General features: G+C 40.9%; 1 protein-coding gene across 2 annotated transcripts in view; it reads left to right on the top strand.

The window, feature by feature from the left end:
• LOC122798822 (ubiquitin carboxyl-terminal hydrolase 47-like) overlaps positions 1 to 15,554 on the top strand; it is an 831,248-nt gene that overhangs the window by 83,460 nt on the left and 732,234 nt on the right. For both annotated transcript variants that reach the window (XM_044067947.1, XM_044067946.1), the window contains exon 3: positions 14,359 to 14,470. In XM_044067947.1, coding sequence (XP_043923882.1) covers positions 14,359 to 14,470 — 112 coding nt within the window. The remainder of the gene's footprint in view (positions 1 to 14,358; positions 14,471 to 15,554) is intronic.

Below are 15,554 nucleotides of genomic sequence, written 5' to 3' on the forward strand. Positions count from 1 at the left end.
TGTCTATGTATCTGAAGTATTTTTTTGCATTTTTCCTGAAGATGTCATGTCTGTAAATGTAAGAATTTTCAAAGAAACCCATAAATAAGTTGGCATATGTGGGGGCATTGCTGTCCCACATTTCTGCTGATAGAGACATCCATCAAACTCAAAAATATTACTTTCTAAACAGAACAATGTCAGCTCCGTGATGTATAGGATGTGCATAGGAGATTACTAGGCTATTGATCTGGAGGTCATTCCAAGCCTAGCCATTTCATCCCAATGTAATACCATAGAAATGTTAGTTAATACCCAAGATTGAATTTAGTAATAACTGCCCATGTCTGGGAGGGTTGTGGGCACTATTCCTGGTAAGTATTTATGGTGCCCCATCCACTCATCCATGTACCTTTTGAACGGTGTTATACAGGCGCTCTGTTTCACATGAATAGGTAGTCAATTCCAAAGATGCAGCAGTTACTGGGAGATAAACCTGTCCCTCCATCATGTCCTATTTAAGTCGCAGGCCATATTTAGGTCCCTGGAATGGGTGGCCCTAGTCCCATTTGATTTATGGGTATGCAGCAAATTCATTAGGTTTGGGTCTAAGATTGCTCTGTAAGCCAGGCATAAGTCTCCACTAAGAAGTCTATATGATACAGAGTAAAGTGACAGGGACTTTAGTCACTCTGTGTATGGCATGTGGTGGAGTCCTTTGATCGTCTTTGTTAGAAACCTTTGAGGTCTCTACAGTTGCCGTAGGTGCTTTGTACTGTATATACCAAATGGGGAGTTATACTCAATTGTGAACAGGATTAGTAGCGAGTATAAAGGGGCACCTGTTTTGCTCTCAAGGTAATGCCTTTACTAATGAAGTGTGCTATGTAGAAAGCCTTCCTTACTACAGTATACACATGGTGGTTGAAGTTAAGGTCGTGGTCAACTTGTGAACCCAAGTCCCTTACGACTTTGTGGGTACTTGAGTATTATTGTTGATTTGATAGTGTGAAGGGACATTGTTTGTGCTGAAGGGAATGATGATGCATTCCTTTGCATTCTGTTTGATACTGTGACTAAGACACAGATTGTTGGTCTGCGCAAGACCCTCCTGGAGTATACTGATGCCATTTGGGGATTCAATAATTGCACCCAGTTTGCAGTCGTCTGCAAACTTGGTCAGCCACAGCCCCTTAGTTTTGACCTGAATTTCTGAGAAGTATATACCAAACAGTAAGGGGCCCACCACAGACCTATGTGGCACCCCACAGGTAACAGGTCTGCTGGTTGATGTGGTCACCCACTTTGAAAGTGTGTGTATTTGGTGACCAGTTAGCAGTCCATCTTACAATGAAGGGGTTTACGTTCAGTTTGCTAAGTTTATCAGTAAAGCCTGAGTGTGGGATTGTGTTGAAAGCATTTGCCAAGTTGAGGTGTGCTGTGTGCATAGATTTGCCCTCATCAATGGCCCTGGTCACATTTTTGAAAAAATCTACAAGATTTTACAGGCAGGATCTGCCATTGATGAAGCCGAATTAGGATCCAAGGTTTGAAGGTCACCTATGTCTATGTATTTATTTATGAGGTCCATAATGATATGTACCATGGCCTAACAGATGAGGCTGGTCAGTCTTATGCATCTATAATTCCTTGTGTCTGTCACTAGGCCTCCTTTGTGGAGGGGAATAACTGTAGCTGTTCTCCATTCCACAGGAAAAAGCCAGTGGTTAGACTATGTGAGAGAAGGGTACTTGATGGTGATGCTAGTTAATGTTTTAGCCTGTGTAGAAGACAGCCTGGGATGCAATCTGGTCCCAATGAGGCTGTGTTTTTTGCTTTGGACAAGGCTTTGGTGACCTGTACTTCAGATATGTAGGTTGGGGGAGAAGTTTGGGGCAAGATAGATTTTTGAGGGGATATCAGGGTAAATGTTTGCAAAACCTATCCACTAGCAGGTTTGCTGTCTCTGTGGGGTCAGTGTGTGTGATACCATTGGTCACTAGTTCTGCACAAGCTTGAGTCCTAACATTTAGGCTATGCACGTATCTGTAAAAGGCCTTAAGCTTATCCTTGGTTGGGATAGATAAGTTATTTCTTGAAGAGGCTCTTAGAGGATTTGACAAGTTGTCTTATTTGCCTGTTGAGGCTGAGGAGGGTGCTTTTCCATTGGTGGGTCTTGCATTTGTTTTCACAGACAGCAACTTTTTGCATTTATTGTAAAGTTTGTTGATGCTGGATGTCCACCATGGCAGCATGTTTTACTTGGGGCTTTGGCTTTGAATCTTTCTGGTACAACCAAGTTTATACACTTATGCAAGTGATTGTACAGGGCTTTAATGCAAACTTTGGTGTAGTTCATAGGTGCATAGGCTAGTACTAGGCTAACTGCCCTTGTGGGCCATTTTCAGCCTAGCCAATTACCTCATGTGAGAATCAAACCCTGCACCTTACGTTTTTACTGTAAACACCTTGCCCATTATGCCAACCTCCCACCCTAGTTGCCACTTCTAGCTGGGGGTGGGGCTCAGAATGCATTTATGCCTTCACCTAGGAGGGTATAGTTTGCCCTGGTGAAGTTTTTTAGTCTGATTTTGCCCTTTGTGAGTTCTGGCGTTAGTATCAGCTCGAAGGTGACTGATTTGTGGTCGGAATTAACTAATGAGGGTTCGACAGCTGCGGTGGTGCATCCATTTGACATGTTAGTGAGGCCCAGCTCTAGTATGTTTGTTCCTCCTCTTGGGGTATGAACAATTTGTTCCAGGGCATTTGAGTTGACAAAGTCAAGGAAGTTTTTAGCTAGTGGGTTAGGGCTAGCATAGGTTTCCCACTTGCTGGTGGAATAATTGAAATCCCCCATAACCAGTTTGTCAAACCCAGATTTGATGAACATGCTTCACCTCAAAAAATCTAGATCCATCAAAGCCACAAGGGCGGGAGACTTAAACCTCGACACAGCTATTAATAGGACATGCTGGAGGGATAGATTCATCACCCAAAGACTCCCTATGCTGTGGAACAAAATCCCGGTATATGTGAGGCAGAGCACCTCGCTGGCCTTGTTCAAGAGAAATCTTGACCAATGGATGGGAGATCGCAGATATACCCCAGGGATTACCTCAGTGTCACTGCTCGACAGAGGCACAGCAAAATAATGGGCATAGTTCCCCAAACTAAAGGGGTGGCGTAATCCACAAAACTATGGGCTAGGCTTGTAAATGCCCTCGGGCAGATAGCCTAGTATGAACCTATGAACCTCTGAACCTATTTATGTTCCTTACATGGAGGTCAGGTTTCTCCTGCTGAGTCATGTCCTATTCCAGTGAGGCTAGCTGCATTTAGGGCTGCTCTTGATGCACCTATTACCTTGTTTGAGATTCTTCAGGCCATTTCCTCTTTTAAGGCTGATTCTACCCCAGGGTGGGATGGGCTTTCATATCATTTTTGCCGCTCTCTTTCTGATGTTCAGTTGTCAGTACTAGTTCAGTTGTTGAATGAGTGGTTTTCCAGTGTTGTTTTCACATGCTGACTTTTTGCACATTGCCCTTACTTTTCTCTGGAAGAAGGGTGACCGCAGGGTCTTACCAACTGGCGCCCTATTTCCCAGTGCAGCACTGATTACAAGTTGTTTTGTAAAGTTTTACAATTGTCCTTCATTCTAAGATGCATTTTCTTTTGGATCCCAAGGTCTATGGTATTTCAGGTTGGTCTATGCAGGATTTGTTGCTTCTGCTGAAGTCTGTTACTTCTTATATTCACTTTTTTCCTTCTGCTTTGCTGATTTCTTGTGACCTTACTAAGGCATTTGATAATGTTCACCATGGGGCCTTGATATCCATTTTGAAAGCCTTTGGATCTGGTCCTATTTTTCTCCAGTGCAGTTCTTCTATTTATTCTACTTCAGTTATTGTTCCTGTGGTGAATGGATGGTTTGGTGCAGAGGTTGCTATGAAGAATGGCATGTGTCAAGGCTGCCCCTTGAGCAGTTGCCTCTTCATGTTGTTGGTGAGTTCAGTGCCTTTTAAGGTGCAGACCTATTTTTCTTTTTCTCTCCTCATTCTTTTTCTGCTCTCTTGTTTTGGTGCCTCATTTTCTGTCCTGTGCAGTAGATGGGTGCTTGCTGAATCTTCTGCAGTTTTTCTGAATTATATGCACTATTTTTCTTTTGTTGGTGGGTCTCTCCCTTAATCTTGCCAAATTGGGTGGTGTTGATGAAATCCTTAGTGTTGGGGGTTGCTTTTTCCTCTGCAGGCCTCTCCATTTTTGGTTGTGCCTTTTGGTACTCCTTATGTGCTGGAGTCTTGTGAGCGTCTTCTTGATAAGGCCTTTCAGTTATTTTTTGGCACTGCTTTCCATTGTCTTTTCATTGGAAAGCTTATTAGTTAAATGGTGGTTTGGTGAGTACATTGGGGTAGGTTTTTTTCTGTTTATTTGTTTCCCCATTCTTGGTCTACCCATCTTTTGTCTGAATTTTTTTAAATTTCGTTTGAGAGACTTCTTATACACCTTTGCAGGAGGGTACTTTGTACTCTCCTCCTGCTTCATGTGATATTGGGCTGCCTCACCCTGTTCTTTTCCTGTACACTTTATTTCTTTTTCCTGCTTTGCATCATTTGCAGGCTGCTGACCTTTCTTTGCTTGGTTGCTTGCTCCTGGCTTTGTCTGGCCAGTTTTGACAGACTTGCTTGGCTGGAAAGCATTAATGGAGAGTCCCCTCTGGGGAGGTGCAGAAAGTCCAATCTTTGCTGCTTGGGTGGCATGTAACCTTGAGTACCCTTCCTTCTTCCAGGCAAGAGTAGTACTATTCTCTTTTGACCCATTTCTATGCCAATAATGGGTATCAATATTTTTCCACTAGGAGGTTGTAGGGGTTGAGTCAGCAGAGGTGGTGTTATGCTTCTTTGTCACATTGGGGTGATTTCTTGTGGTGTTGCTCCCTTGATAAGTTGTAGTGAGGTCTTTCTATGTTTTTCATTCAGTGGGGACTCAGTGGTATTTGTAACTGGATGTGGGACTTTAGAGACTGCAGAATATGTTTTTCTTCACTGTAATAGGTTCTCTGGCTTTTGAGAGGATGTACAATGTAGCTACTCAGTGCCCAACTTGTTTCCCATTACACCTGGTAAATGTTTGTATGGGGATTATGGTTGTGCCTGGATGCCAGCAGTTGCTTGGACAGGTTTCCTGTTAGTGTTTCTCTCTGAGACTTCTTTTGGCTACCTGCTGTAGTGAGGTTCTTGCTGGAAACCTTCTCTCTATGCCCTCGTTACTTGCTCAGTTGAGGATGTGGTTGAGGGTGGGGTTGACCCTGTCCAGTTTGCTTGTTATGCTTACCACACCTTTTGTTTTGTTTTTCTTGCACCACATGAGGTATTTCTGTTTGTGAGAGTTTTTTGTACTGGTGTTTTTATATCAGTGCTTTTCTTGTTTAAGTGTGTTTTGCTTGACTGGAGTATATTTTATAGTTACTGTACTCCTTATTTATGGATTTCCCCAGCATGTTTTTACTCCTGCAGCCATTTCTTTTTTGCTGTTTTGTTGCTTACATTATTACAGGACTTTATGTTTTTTTATGTTGTCTTTTTTCCTTGCTTTTGTCCATTTGTTTTCTTTGGGTTTTCTGTCTAGATATTAGTAAGATTTCTTATTTGGTAGGCTTTTTACTCCTGTAGTACATTTGGATTCTTCTTTGTTAGGCTATTTCTCCTTTGTTAGGGATTTTCTTGTTAGGGATTCTTTCTGCTTATTTTCAATTATGTAGGACTTTGGTTTCATAGTGATTGCTGTTCATCCTTTCTGTTTGGCTGAAGGTTTTGTTTTCTGTCAGGGCTTTTTAGTTCTACATGGTTGTTGCTGTTTCCTTTCACTACTGCACTTAGTTGTCTTTTGTTGCTTTCCTTTTTCTTGGTCAGTATGACTCCAAGCCCTAAACCAACCACCCTTCACCAGACAGGGCCCAACCAGCTCAATCATCTCACTAGAGTATAGAAAGGCCCCTTCCAATCCAAGATGGCCTGGAAAACATGCTCAGAACAAACAACCAGTATAAATAGACCCAGACGTAGCAAACCTATATCTGGACTATGCTACAGCTACTAGCTACCCCAATTTCAGCAGGAACAACTAGAGAATGATTAACACAGCAGAAAAATAGTAGTGAGAGACTAAAAAAAGTTTAAAACTGCAGAAAATCAGCAAAGAGACTCGAAAGAATGTTTCAAACAGCTAACCAATCAATTACTTTTAATTATTTGACATTTGTTGACCATGTTAGTCCAACTGAGCTATTCCCTTTTTTTCAGCAGAGGCCCGGAAAGAAAAGCTCCTCAATAATGAACAAAAACATAGAATATGAAAATAATACAATGATTAAACTATTTGTACAAATTTTTCAATGTAAAATGCAAAATGTAGGTTTTGAGTTGCAAGTTATTGAAAAATACTCAACAAGCCACGTTGCTTCACTAGGGACGGCTTGCACCTGTCACCACTGGGCTTTCGGATAATGGCAAAGGCTCTGGCCACCCCCATAGTGCCTTTTTTAGGCAAGGCTCAAAAGTCAAACCCACCTCCATAGACAGCACAAGGAACAAGAAACTAAGGGTAATGCTGCTAAATGCCAGAAGTCTTAACCTCAAGATGCAAGCACTCGAAGCTCTCCTCAGTATGGAAAACATCGATATCTGTGCAGTGACAGAAACCTGGTTCAAGGCTCCAGAGAGCACCCCAGCACTACCAGGTTATACCTCATATCATGCTTTTCGGCCCCAAAACCCAAACCGAACCACAAAAGGAGAGGGAGTTTCCATATTTATCAAGGATATCCACACCTCCAGGTTAGTGGCATTGCATGAAGTATCGGAGACCATCCATGTGCAACTACCAGTGGGCAAAACTGCTTTTCAGTTTATGGCATCCTACAGACCACCCTCTCAAAGTCAGGAATCCCACTCTGCTTTCCTGAAAACATTGGAGAACATGAAGATCTCTCCGAACACTATTATATTGGGTGAATTCAACTACCCAAACATAGACTGGGAGCACTACTCAAGCCCTAGCACCTTAGCCCAAAGATTCCTGGAAATTATAAACTCAAATGCTATGGAACAACTAGTCACCACTCCCACAAGAGGGGATAACATACTAGACCTGATCATTACCAACATGGGGACTCTATGCTCCATACCAGAAGTATATCCTTCATTGGTAAGATCAGACCATAAATTAATTTCACTGGATATCCACATCCCGACCCCACCCCCAGCCCAGAAAACCACAGTGAAAAACTTCTCATAAGCGAACTTCTCACTTCTCAAAACCGAAGTGAAATCTTTCAAGGCCCCAGGGCCAGTGGAAACTATGGACCAAACTGCAGAATCCTATATAAACGCATTCTATGGACATCTCCAGGAATGCATGGATCAAGCTATCCCAAACAAAACCAAGTCCCAATCATCCAAAGGCAGGCATCCAGTCTGGTGGACCCCAGCCATAAATAGACTGTACAACAGAAGGAGGAGGATACTACATGATAGAGCAAAATCCCTAATAGGGAAGGCATCTCTGATCAGTACTAGCAAAACATTACGATCCCTCATAAAATCCTCCAAGGCCAGCTTTGTGAGAAAAATTGCACAGGACACTAAAGACAATCATAAGGCTTTTTTCAGCTATGTTAGGAACCTGGGATGCAACTCGCAGACTTGTTCTGAGTTGATTATAAATGACAAAATATACACTGAACCCACAGACATCGCCAATATCCTGGCAGACAGGTTCAGTGCAAACTTCTCCACCCCCCCCCCCCAAAAAGAGCAATTGTCTATCCCGGCAGGGGGCTGCCTCCCAAACATCTCTGATGCTCAGGTGAAGGCTGCCCTCTCCAAAGCAAAAAACACTGCTTCCATGGGACCAGATGGCATCCCGGGTTGCGTCCCACATGAACTCCAAGAAGAACTAATCCCACAAATAAAACAGCTGTACAATCTCAGCCTCACTACAGGATATGTGCCCATAGAATGGTGTACAGCAACAGTGGTCCCACTCCACAAAGGTGGAGCCTCCACGGACCCTGGAAACTATCCCCCATAAGCCTGACTAGCTTAGTCTGCAAGGCTATGGAGAGGATCATCATGGAGCTCATAAATAAAGACATCGGGGACCTACAGACACTAGATCCTACCCAATTCGGCTTCATCAAGGGCAGATCCTGCCTTTTGAACCTGGTTGACTTTTTTGAAACAGTCACCAAAGCCATAGATGAAGGGAAGATAGTCCACACAGCCTATCTACACCTAGCAAAGGCATTTGACACAATACCCCACGCGGGCATCATAGATAAGCTATCCAGCTTAAATATAAACCCCTATGCCACAAGATGGGTCGCAAACTGGCTCAAAGACAGAACCCACAGAGTGAGAGTTGCTGGAGCCATGTCAGACTCAAAACCAGTCACAAGTGGTGTCCAACAAGGTTCTGTCCTGGGACCGCTCTTGTTCGGTATATACTTTTCCGAGGTACAGGCCAACGTGGGAGGACTATGGCTCACCAAGTTTGCAGATGACTGCAAACTAGGTGCCATAATTGACTCTCCAGCTGACACAAACATCCTTCAAAAAGGTCTCACAGAGACGGATAACTGGTGCCAGAGCCATGGCCTAAAGCTAAATGCCAAAAAGTGTATAGTCATACTCTTTGGCAAAAACAATGTGCCCACAAACTACCACATAGGCGGTAAACCATTAAGTACAGAGAAAGTAATTAGGGATCTGGGGACCCAAGTTGATAGCAATCTCTCCTTTGACAACCACATTGCCAAAGTGGTTAGGAAGACCTTCTACATGGCCCACCTCATCATGAAAGGATTCACATCTAGATCAAGAGAGGTAATCATGCCCCTTTATTCATCCCTCATCAGGCCCATCATAGAATACAATGCCCCTTTTGGGATGTACCTTACCCGACACCTGCAGCAATTAGAAAGACCCCAAAAGTACCTCACCAAGAGGATCAAGGGACTCAAACAGATGCAATATACTGCTTGGTTAAAAAAACTCCAGCTCTACTCAGTTGCATACCGCTTACTTTGAAGCGATCTATGCCTGACATATAAAGCTATGTCCAATCCAGAATTAATGGACATGCTCCACCTCGGTAAATCTAAATCCCTTAGAGTCATACGCTCGAGGGACTTGAACCTCAGCACAGAAATAAATAGGACTTGCTGTAGGGACAGATTCATAACCCAGAGGCTCCCTTCACTCTGGAATAGAATTCCAATTCATGTTAGGCAGAGCACCTCACTGAATCTCTTCAAGAAGAATCTTGGTGAGTGGATGGGGGATCGTAGGTTTGTCCCGGGGATTACTTCCGTGTCACTATTAGACAGAGGCACAGTAAACTAAACCGTAAGAACAGCACAGTATACTCAAATCAAGGGGTGGCGTAAGCCAAACAAAATCGGGCTAGGCTTATAATTGCCCCAGGGCAGATCGCCTAGTATCAACCTATGAACCTATGAAAAAGTTGTAATGATTACTTTGTGTAAGAAAATAAAAGCAGCTGACTTAGGTATTTGCAGTGTGGTTACATTCTACACAGAAACAGAGAAGCTGTAATGTGAATTCATTTATGCTATAAGTATATGTAGTATAGTGAGGGCACAAAGTGAAGGGAGTACTATTTAGAGAGTTTTCTGTAAGTGAGTAGTGAATTACACTGCTTGGTGGGAAAACCAGCACAAGCAGAACAGATTGCTTTGCAACAGTGAAAAGCACCAACAAATACTTAAGAAACAGTGAAAATAGTAAAAGGAGCTTAGTAAACAGTGAAAACAACAATAACATTTGATTTAACAGGCAAAGTAAGGCAGACAATTGCAGTACAATAGTGTAAATTAGTACACAGTAGATACATACAGTATTAAAGCAGGTGGCAGGCAATAAACCATGCAGTAAACAATATAAGTAAGCAAAAAGACAGGCATCTTATATTTTTGGAAGCTCAAAAGCCTCTAGTCATCTGGTATTTCATCTCAGTTGTAGCTAGTAGCCCACCTCAGTTCAAGTTGATACAAAAAAGCAGATAGCTGCTCCAATGCAGCACTTAAATACCAGACGTTAAAAACTTGAAGAAAAAAACTTTAAAAAAGGTTCAAAGGGACCAGTGAGGATGCTTATTCCAAGCCCTAGACCAACCACCCTTTACCAGACAGGTTCCATTCAGCACACTCCTCTCACTAGAGTGCAGAAAGGCCCCTTCCAATCCAAGATGTAATGGAAAACATGCTCAGAACAAACAGACCCAGATGCAGCCAGTATGTAACTGGATTATGCTACAGTTACTAGCTACCCTAGTTTTGGTTGGAACCCCTACAAAATGTTTAACACAGCAGAAAAATAGCAGTGAGACACTAAAAATATTTAAAACAGCAGAAAATCAGCAAGGAGACTCTAAAGAATGTTTTAACCATTTAACAAATCAGTTAGTATAACACTGCATGGTGGGAAAACCAGAACAAGCAGAGCAGATTGCTTTGCAACAGAGAAAAACATTAGCAAATATTTAACAAACAGTGAAAATAGCAAAAACAGCTTATTAAACAGTGAAAACAGCAATATAATTTAATTTAAAAGGCACAGTAGGCAGACAGTTGCAATACAACAGTGTCAATTAGTACACAGTATATAAATACAGTAGTAAAGGAGAACCATACCCTCAGACTCAAAAAACATGTTTATTTCATCATGGTTTGGTGGTTCCTACATTTTAACACCACCCTGGTATTATTTACAGGTTTTTAAATATTGTTATACTTAATTTCTGAGTCTGACCACATGGGGTCTGCCATCTTGTAGTAATTCTGATTGCTTAGTCTGTCTCTAGATATCCAACAATGCAGTGATTGTCTGCAAAAAGTTACATCATGCAGGCCTCTTTCTTCTTAAAGCTCGTGCCACTTCATTGATTTTACATGCATACACTACTGTCTTTCACTCAGTTTTAAATAACATTCCATGCTGTTCAATGACTACTTAAAACACAAACAAAGCAAATGCCATAGAACAGACTTTCAAAGTGCTTTTTACTGCTGCTTCTTCTTAGAATGGTTAAGCTGCAGTCTTTTGTGAAGCCTGAATTGTACTGCTTTGACTTATCTCCTATCCCCCCTTCACACCTTACTTCCCTAGCTGTCAAAGTGCTAAGGGTAATTTGAGCTGTTACCTACTGTGATTGACAGCTCACAGCAGGAGACCTGACTCATATACTGTTTCCTTGTTCTAGCCTTTACTTTCTGTATGGGTAGGGGAAGGACCAGGGAGCTGTGATATCACAGCATAGGTGGGTTTTTTAGAGTGGTCATGGTGATGTCAGTTTGGGGAGGGAATTGACCAGAAAACTACCTGTATTCAGTGGCCTTGATGACATCAATGAATTGGAGACTGCAGCAAGCTTTTACAGGGTGGGATAAAAGTTTTTCTGAAATTGAAACAGCCACAGTACAGTAAGGTACTGTTCTAGTGGACATAAACAGTTGATTTAAACTGTTTTAAATGCTATGTTGTTGTTTATTCATAGCAGGGACAGTAAACAGGGAGAAAAAGGGCAGAGAAGTTGAGCATTTAATAAAAGAATCCTGTTGTTGTCCTTTAACGTAAACAGTAGACAATAAAAAGTGCAGTAAATAGTATAAATAAGTAAACAAACAGGCAAAGTAATGATTTTTTAGATGCTCAGTAGCCTCTAGTCATCTGGTGTCTGAGCTCAGAGTTGCGACTAGTAGTCCATGTCAGTTCAGCATGGTACAAACAAGTTAAAACCTGCTCAAATGCAGGGCTTAAATACCAGAAGTTAAAAACTAGATCAAAACTTTAAAAAGGTTCAAAAGGGCCAATGAGGATGCTTATTCCACGCTCTAGACCATCTCCCCTTCCTTAGGTAACAATCAGCACAATTCTCTCATCAGAGTGCAGAAAGGCCCCTTTCAATCCAAGATGGCCTGGAAAACATGCTCAGAACAAACAGCCATTACAAACAGACCCAGATGCAGCAAACCTGTATCTGAACTATGCTACTGCTACTAGCTACCCTAGTTTATTCGGGAACCACTGGAGAATGATTAACACAGCAGAAAAATAGCAGTGAGGCACTAAAAAAAACTTTAAAACTGCAGAAAATCAGCGAAGAGACTCTAAATAATTTTAAAAAGCTAACAAATCAGTTATTATAACACTGCTTGCTAGGAAAACCACAACTAGAACAGATTGCTTTGCAACAGTGACAAACACCACCCAGTACTCAACAAATAGTGAAAATAGCAAAAATAACTTAGTAGACAGTGAAAACAGCAATAGAATTCGATTTCAGTAAGGCAGACAATGGTAGTACAATATTGTAGATTTGTACACAGTATATACATACTGTATTAAAGTAGGTAGTAGGGAGTAAAAATGCAGTAAATAGTATAAATAAGCAAAAAAGGCACTTTATGTTTTTTTGGAAGCTCAGAAGCCTCTTGCCGTTTGATATCTGAGCTCAGAGTTGTGGCTGGTAGCCCACCTCAGTTCAGCTCTGTACAAACACAAAAGTCCACACAAAAGAAAAATGATTTAGACTAGCCATTATATCTTAATGTCCCTCTATGACCTGCCACAAAAATAACACATGGCAAGTGTTTCACCATTTTTTTTCACTTTTCTTAACAGCTTCCAACCTCAACCCTGCATTCCATAAGTTTCTGTCATCTGTAACTTTTTTAATATTAATAACACTTTCATATAAACCCTGCTTGCATTTTCTAACATGCCTATCTTCCCGTGCATCAGTTGTAAACTGAAAAGTAGCATTACTTTTTTAACATTTAAGTTACTACTAGAAAACAAATTAATGTTCCATAGATAGCTGCTCTTCTTTTAGTTACACAGTTCCATAAATTTCATCAGCAGTCCTTCAGTTTTAGATGTTAAGTCAGAAAAAGTCTCTGTCCCAATATGTATAAAACACCACATTTCTTAAGCTTTAAAACCAGAACAGTTACCAAATTTTCCATACAGAACACCTGTGTATGACAGTTTCAATTTTTGTTCTTATGCTCACAGTTGGTATTCTCTTTTTAAAAAAAACTGTTTTTCTTACAGTTTGTTGCTGTTCTACTTTTCTGTCTGCTGTCACTGCTGTATATGTTTTAATTATTGCATTATTTGTGCTGCGACAAACCAAACACCATCCCAGTTTGCTCTTTTAAGTCACTACTGCATGTGTTAACTGCTGAATTCCCTGCTGTCATATCACCTGGTTCGTTTTCCACATTATCATCCACAGCCCTTTTGGAAAAGTTATCTGCCATCTTACCCCAAGAAACAGAAGAACTGTTGCTTGGATCATCCTGCTTGATTATTTTTAACAGAATTTCATCTGCAAGCCCTTCTGATGTCAGTTCTGGTATCCGCACTACTTCAACAGACTTCCTTCGTTCCTTCTCCAATTAAGTAGTTAAAAGCAATTGGTTTGTGTCATCCACCATGCAGGAACTTTTATTTCCATTCTGAAAGTCCATACCAAACAATCCCCCCCTCCCCAAATTCTCATTTTCCACCTCCAAACTGAATCCTCCTCCATACTGCTGCTTCCCTTAGTCCTCTTCAAGGCTGTGGTAGGAGCCCTCCAGCACCATCTAGCAGATCCAAAGTGTAGGGAAAGCCATATGAGGTCTGTCAAATTTCTTCTAGTAGTATAATTGCTACCTCAGGTCTCCCCACTGAGAAAATGCCATTAGCCTAGTGCGACTAACCCAATTAACACAGGATAAATAAATAAATGGGAATAAGGTACAGGTGTTGATGATTGCAGGGATTTAGTCACACCCTCTAGTTATCTTTACTTTCGTGATTTCTATTTGTAATACCATTTCATTTACTTATTGAGCATTCAGACTTCCTGAAAAGTCCAGGAAATCTATGTATTTTTCTTTCTTTGTGTGTGTGTGTGTGTGTGTGTGTGTGTGTGTGTGTGTGTGTGTGTGTGTGTGTGTGTGTGTGTGTGTGTGTGTTTGTTAAGCAGGTAATTATGCTGGTTAACAGATCCATTTCAGCTATCTCCAGAACTCTCAGAAGAAACAAAAAGATTTTTTGGACATTTGATACAACTCTTATGACATTTGCAAAAAAAAAAAAAAATGGGAACAAACCCACAAGTATATTGTCTTGTTAGTACATGTGATGCTCAAATATAGCTCATAATTGCTGTTCACTGTTGCTCTCATTTTACTTTTCAGGTCTTCATTGGTTATTACAAGTGTTCCTTAAATCATTTAGTATCCATTTCACAATTAGGCAAAACATCTTTCCATAAAAAGCAATTTTTTCTTTCTTTTTTTTTTCTTAGTTTCACATTTTCGTGGGCTGAAAAACCTTGGGTGTACTTGCTATCTGAATACCTTGCTACAAGCTTTGTTTATGACTGAAGATTTCAAAAAAGCAGTGCTTAACTACAAAAGGTAAGCACAGGTAGTGATACAGACATGCATAAGAGAGTTGTTCAGGAAGAATATACTGCATTTAGTAACAAATGCGGGATATAAAGAAATGCTACATTTGTTTTATAATGCTGCTGTATTCAGGATGATGGTATAATATAATAGGGCCATATTGGGTACAATTGGTTTATTTTGGACAGGCTTGTAAGGGCTCTTAAGCCATTAGCCTACTAATATCCTATGAACCTATGAACACAATTCCAATCATACCTCACGTTTTCACGATTTTCTTCTACCATAACATTATACTAAGCCATTGAAAAAAAAGCATAGTTAATCCTCTTTCCAATACAAAAATCTTACTCCTCAACAGAATAGGACACATATACTTTTTTTCCAAAACTTGGAAACATGCTTTAAAAATATTTCTGTATGCAAATGGCCTCCTAAATAAATAAAAAAAAGAAACAGTCCTGTCTAGATAGCATTTTAATTCAGCACAGCACAGCACAGTTCGTGCATTCTGGACTCTGACAAAAAATGTTCTCCTAACCAATAGCAACTCATATGGTTAGAGCATACAGGCTTAACTCAAACACTGATCATGTCTTCTGCTTATTGACTCACTTCTGCTTACACAATCTGATACTAAAGACATTCTCTGCTTCAAATTGGTACCTCAGTATTAGATACCACCCTTTGAATCAAAGAGTTCCAGAAGGCACAGTTTCAGATACCTTCTTTTTCCATTTTTATTTAGAAACATCAGTTATTGTCAGTGTAGTTGCTATGGCAGTTTATAGATTTTGTTGTCTTTCCCTCTGACATAAAAAATTCCTTTTATAGGTTCATAGGTAGATACTAGGCTATCTGTCCTAGGGCATTTATAAGCCTAGCCAGAGTGTACTTTTTTTCCGCCTCCCTATTAGATTAGCCTACTGTGCCTCTTTAAAGTAGGTCACAGAAGGTACCCTTTTAAGATTAGTTTACTGTACCTCTATCTAGCAGGGACACAAAAGAGATCCCGGGGTGAATTTGCAATTTCCCATCCACGCGTCCAGATTTTGCTTGAAGAGGGTCAGCGAGGGGCTATGTCTAACATGAA

The sequence above is a fragment of the Protopterus annectens genome, chromosome 3.part1 (genome assembly GCF_019279795.1).
Source record: "Protopterus annectens isolate FY-2018-M chromosome 3.part1, PAN1.0, whole genome shotgun sequence".
In the NCBI taxonomy this organism is placed as follows: domain Eukaryota; kingdom Metazoa; phylum Chordata; order Ceratodontiformes; family Protopteridae; genus Protopterus; species Protopterus annectens.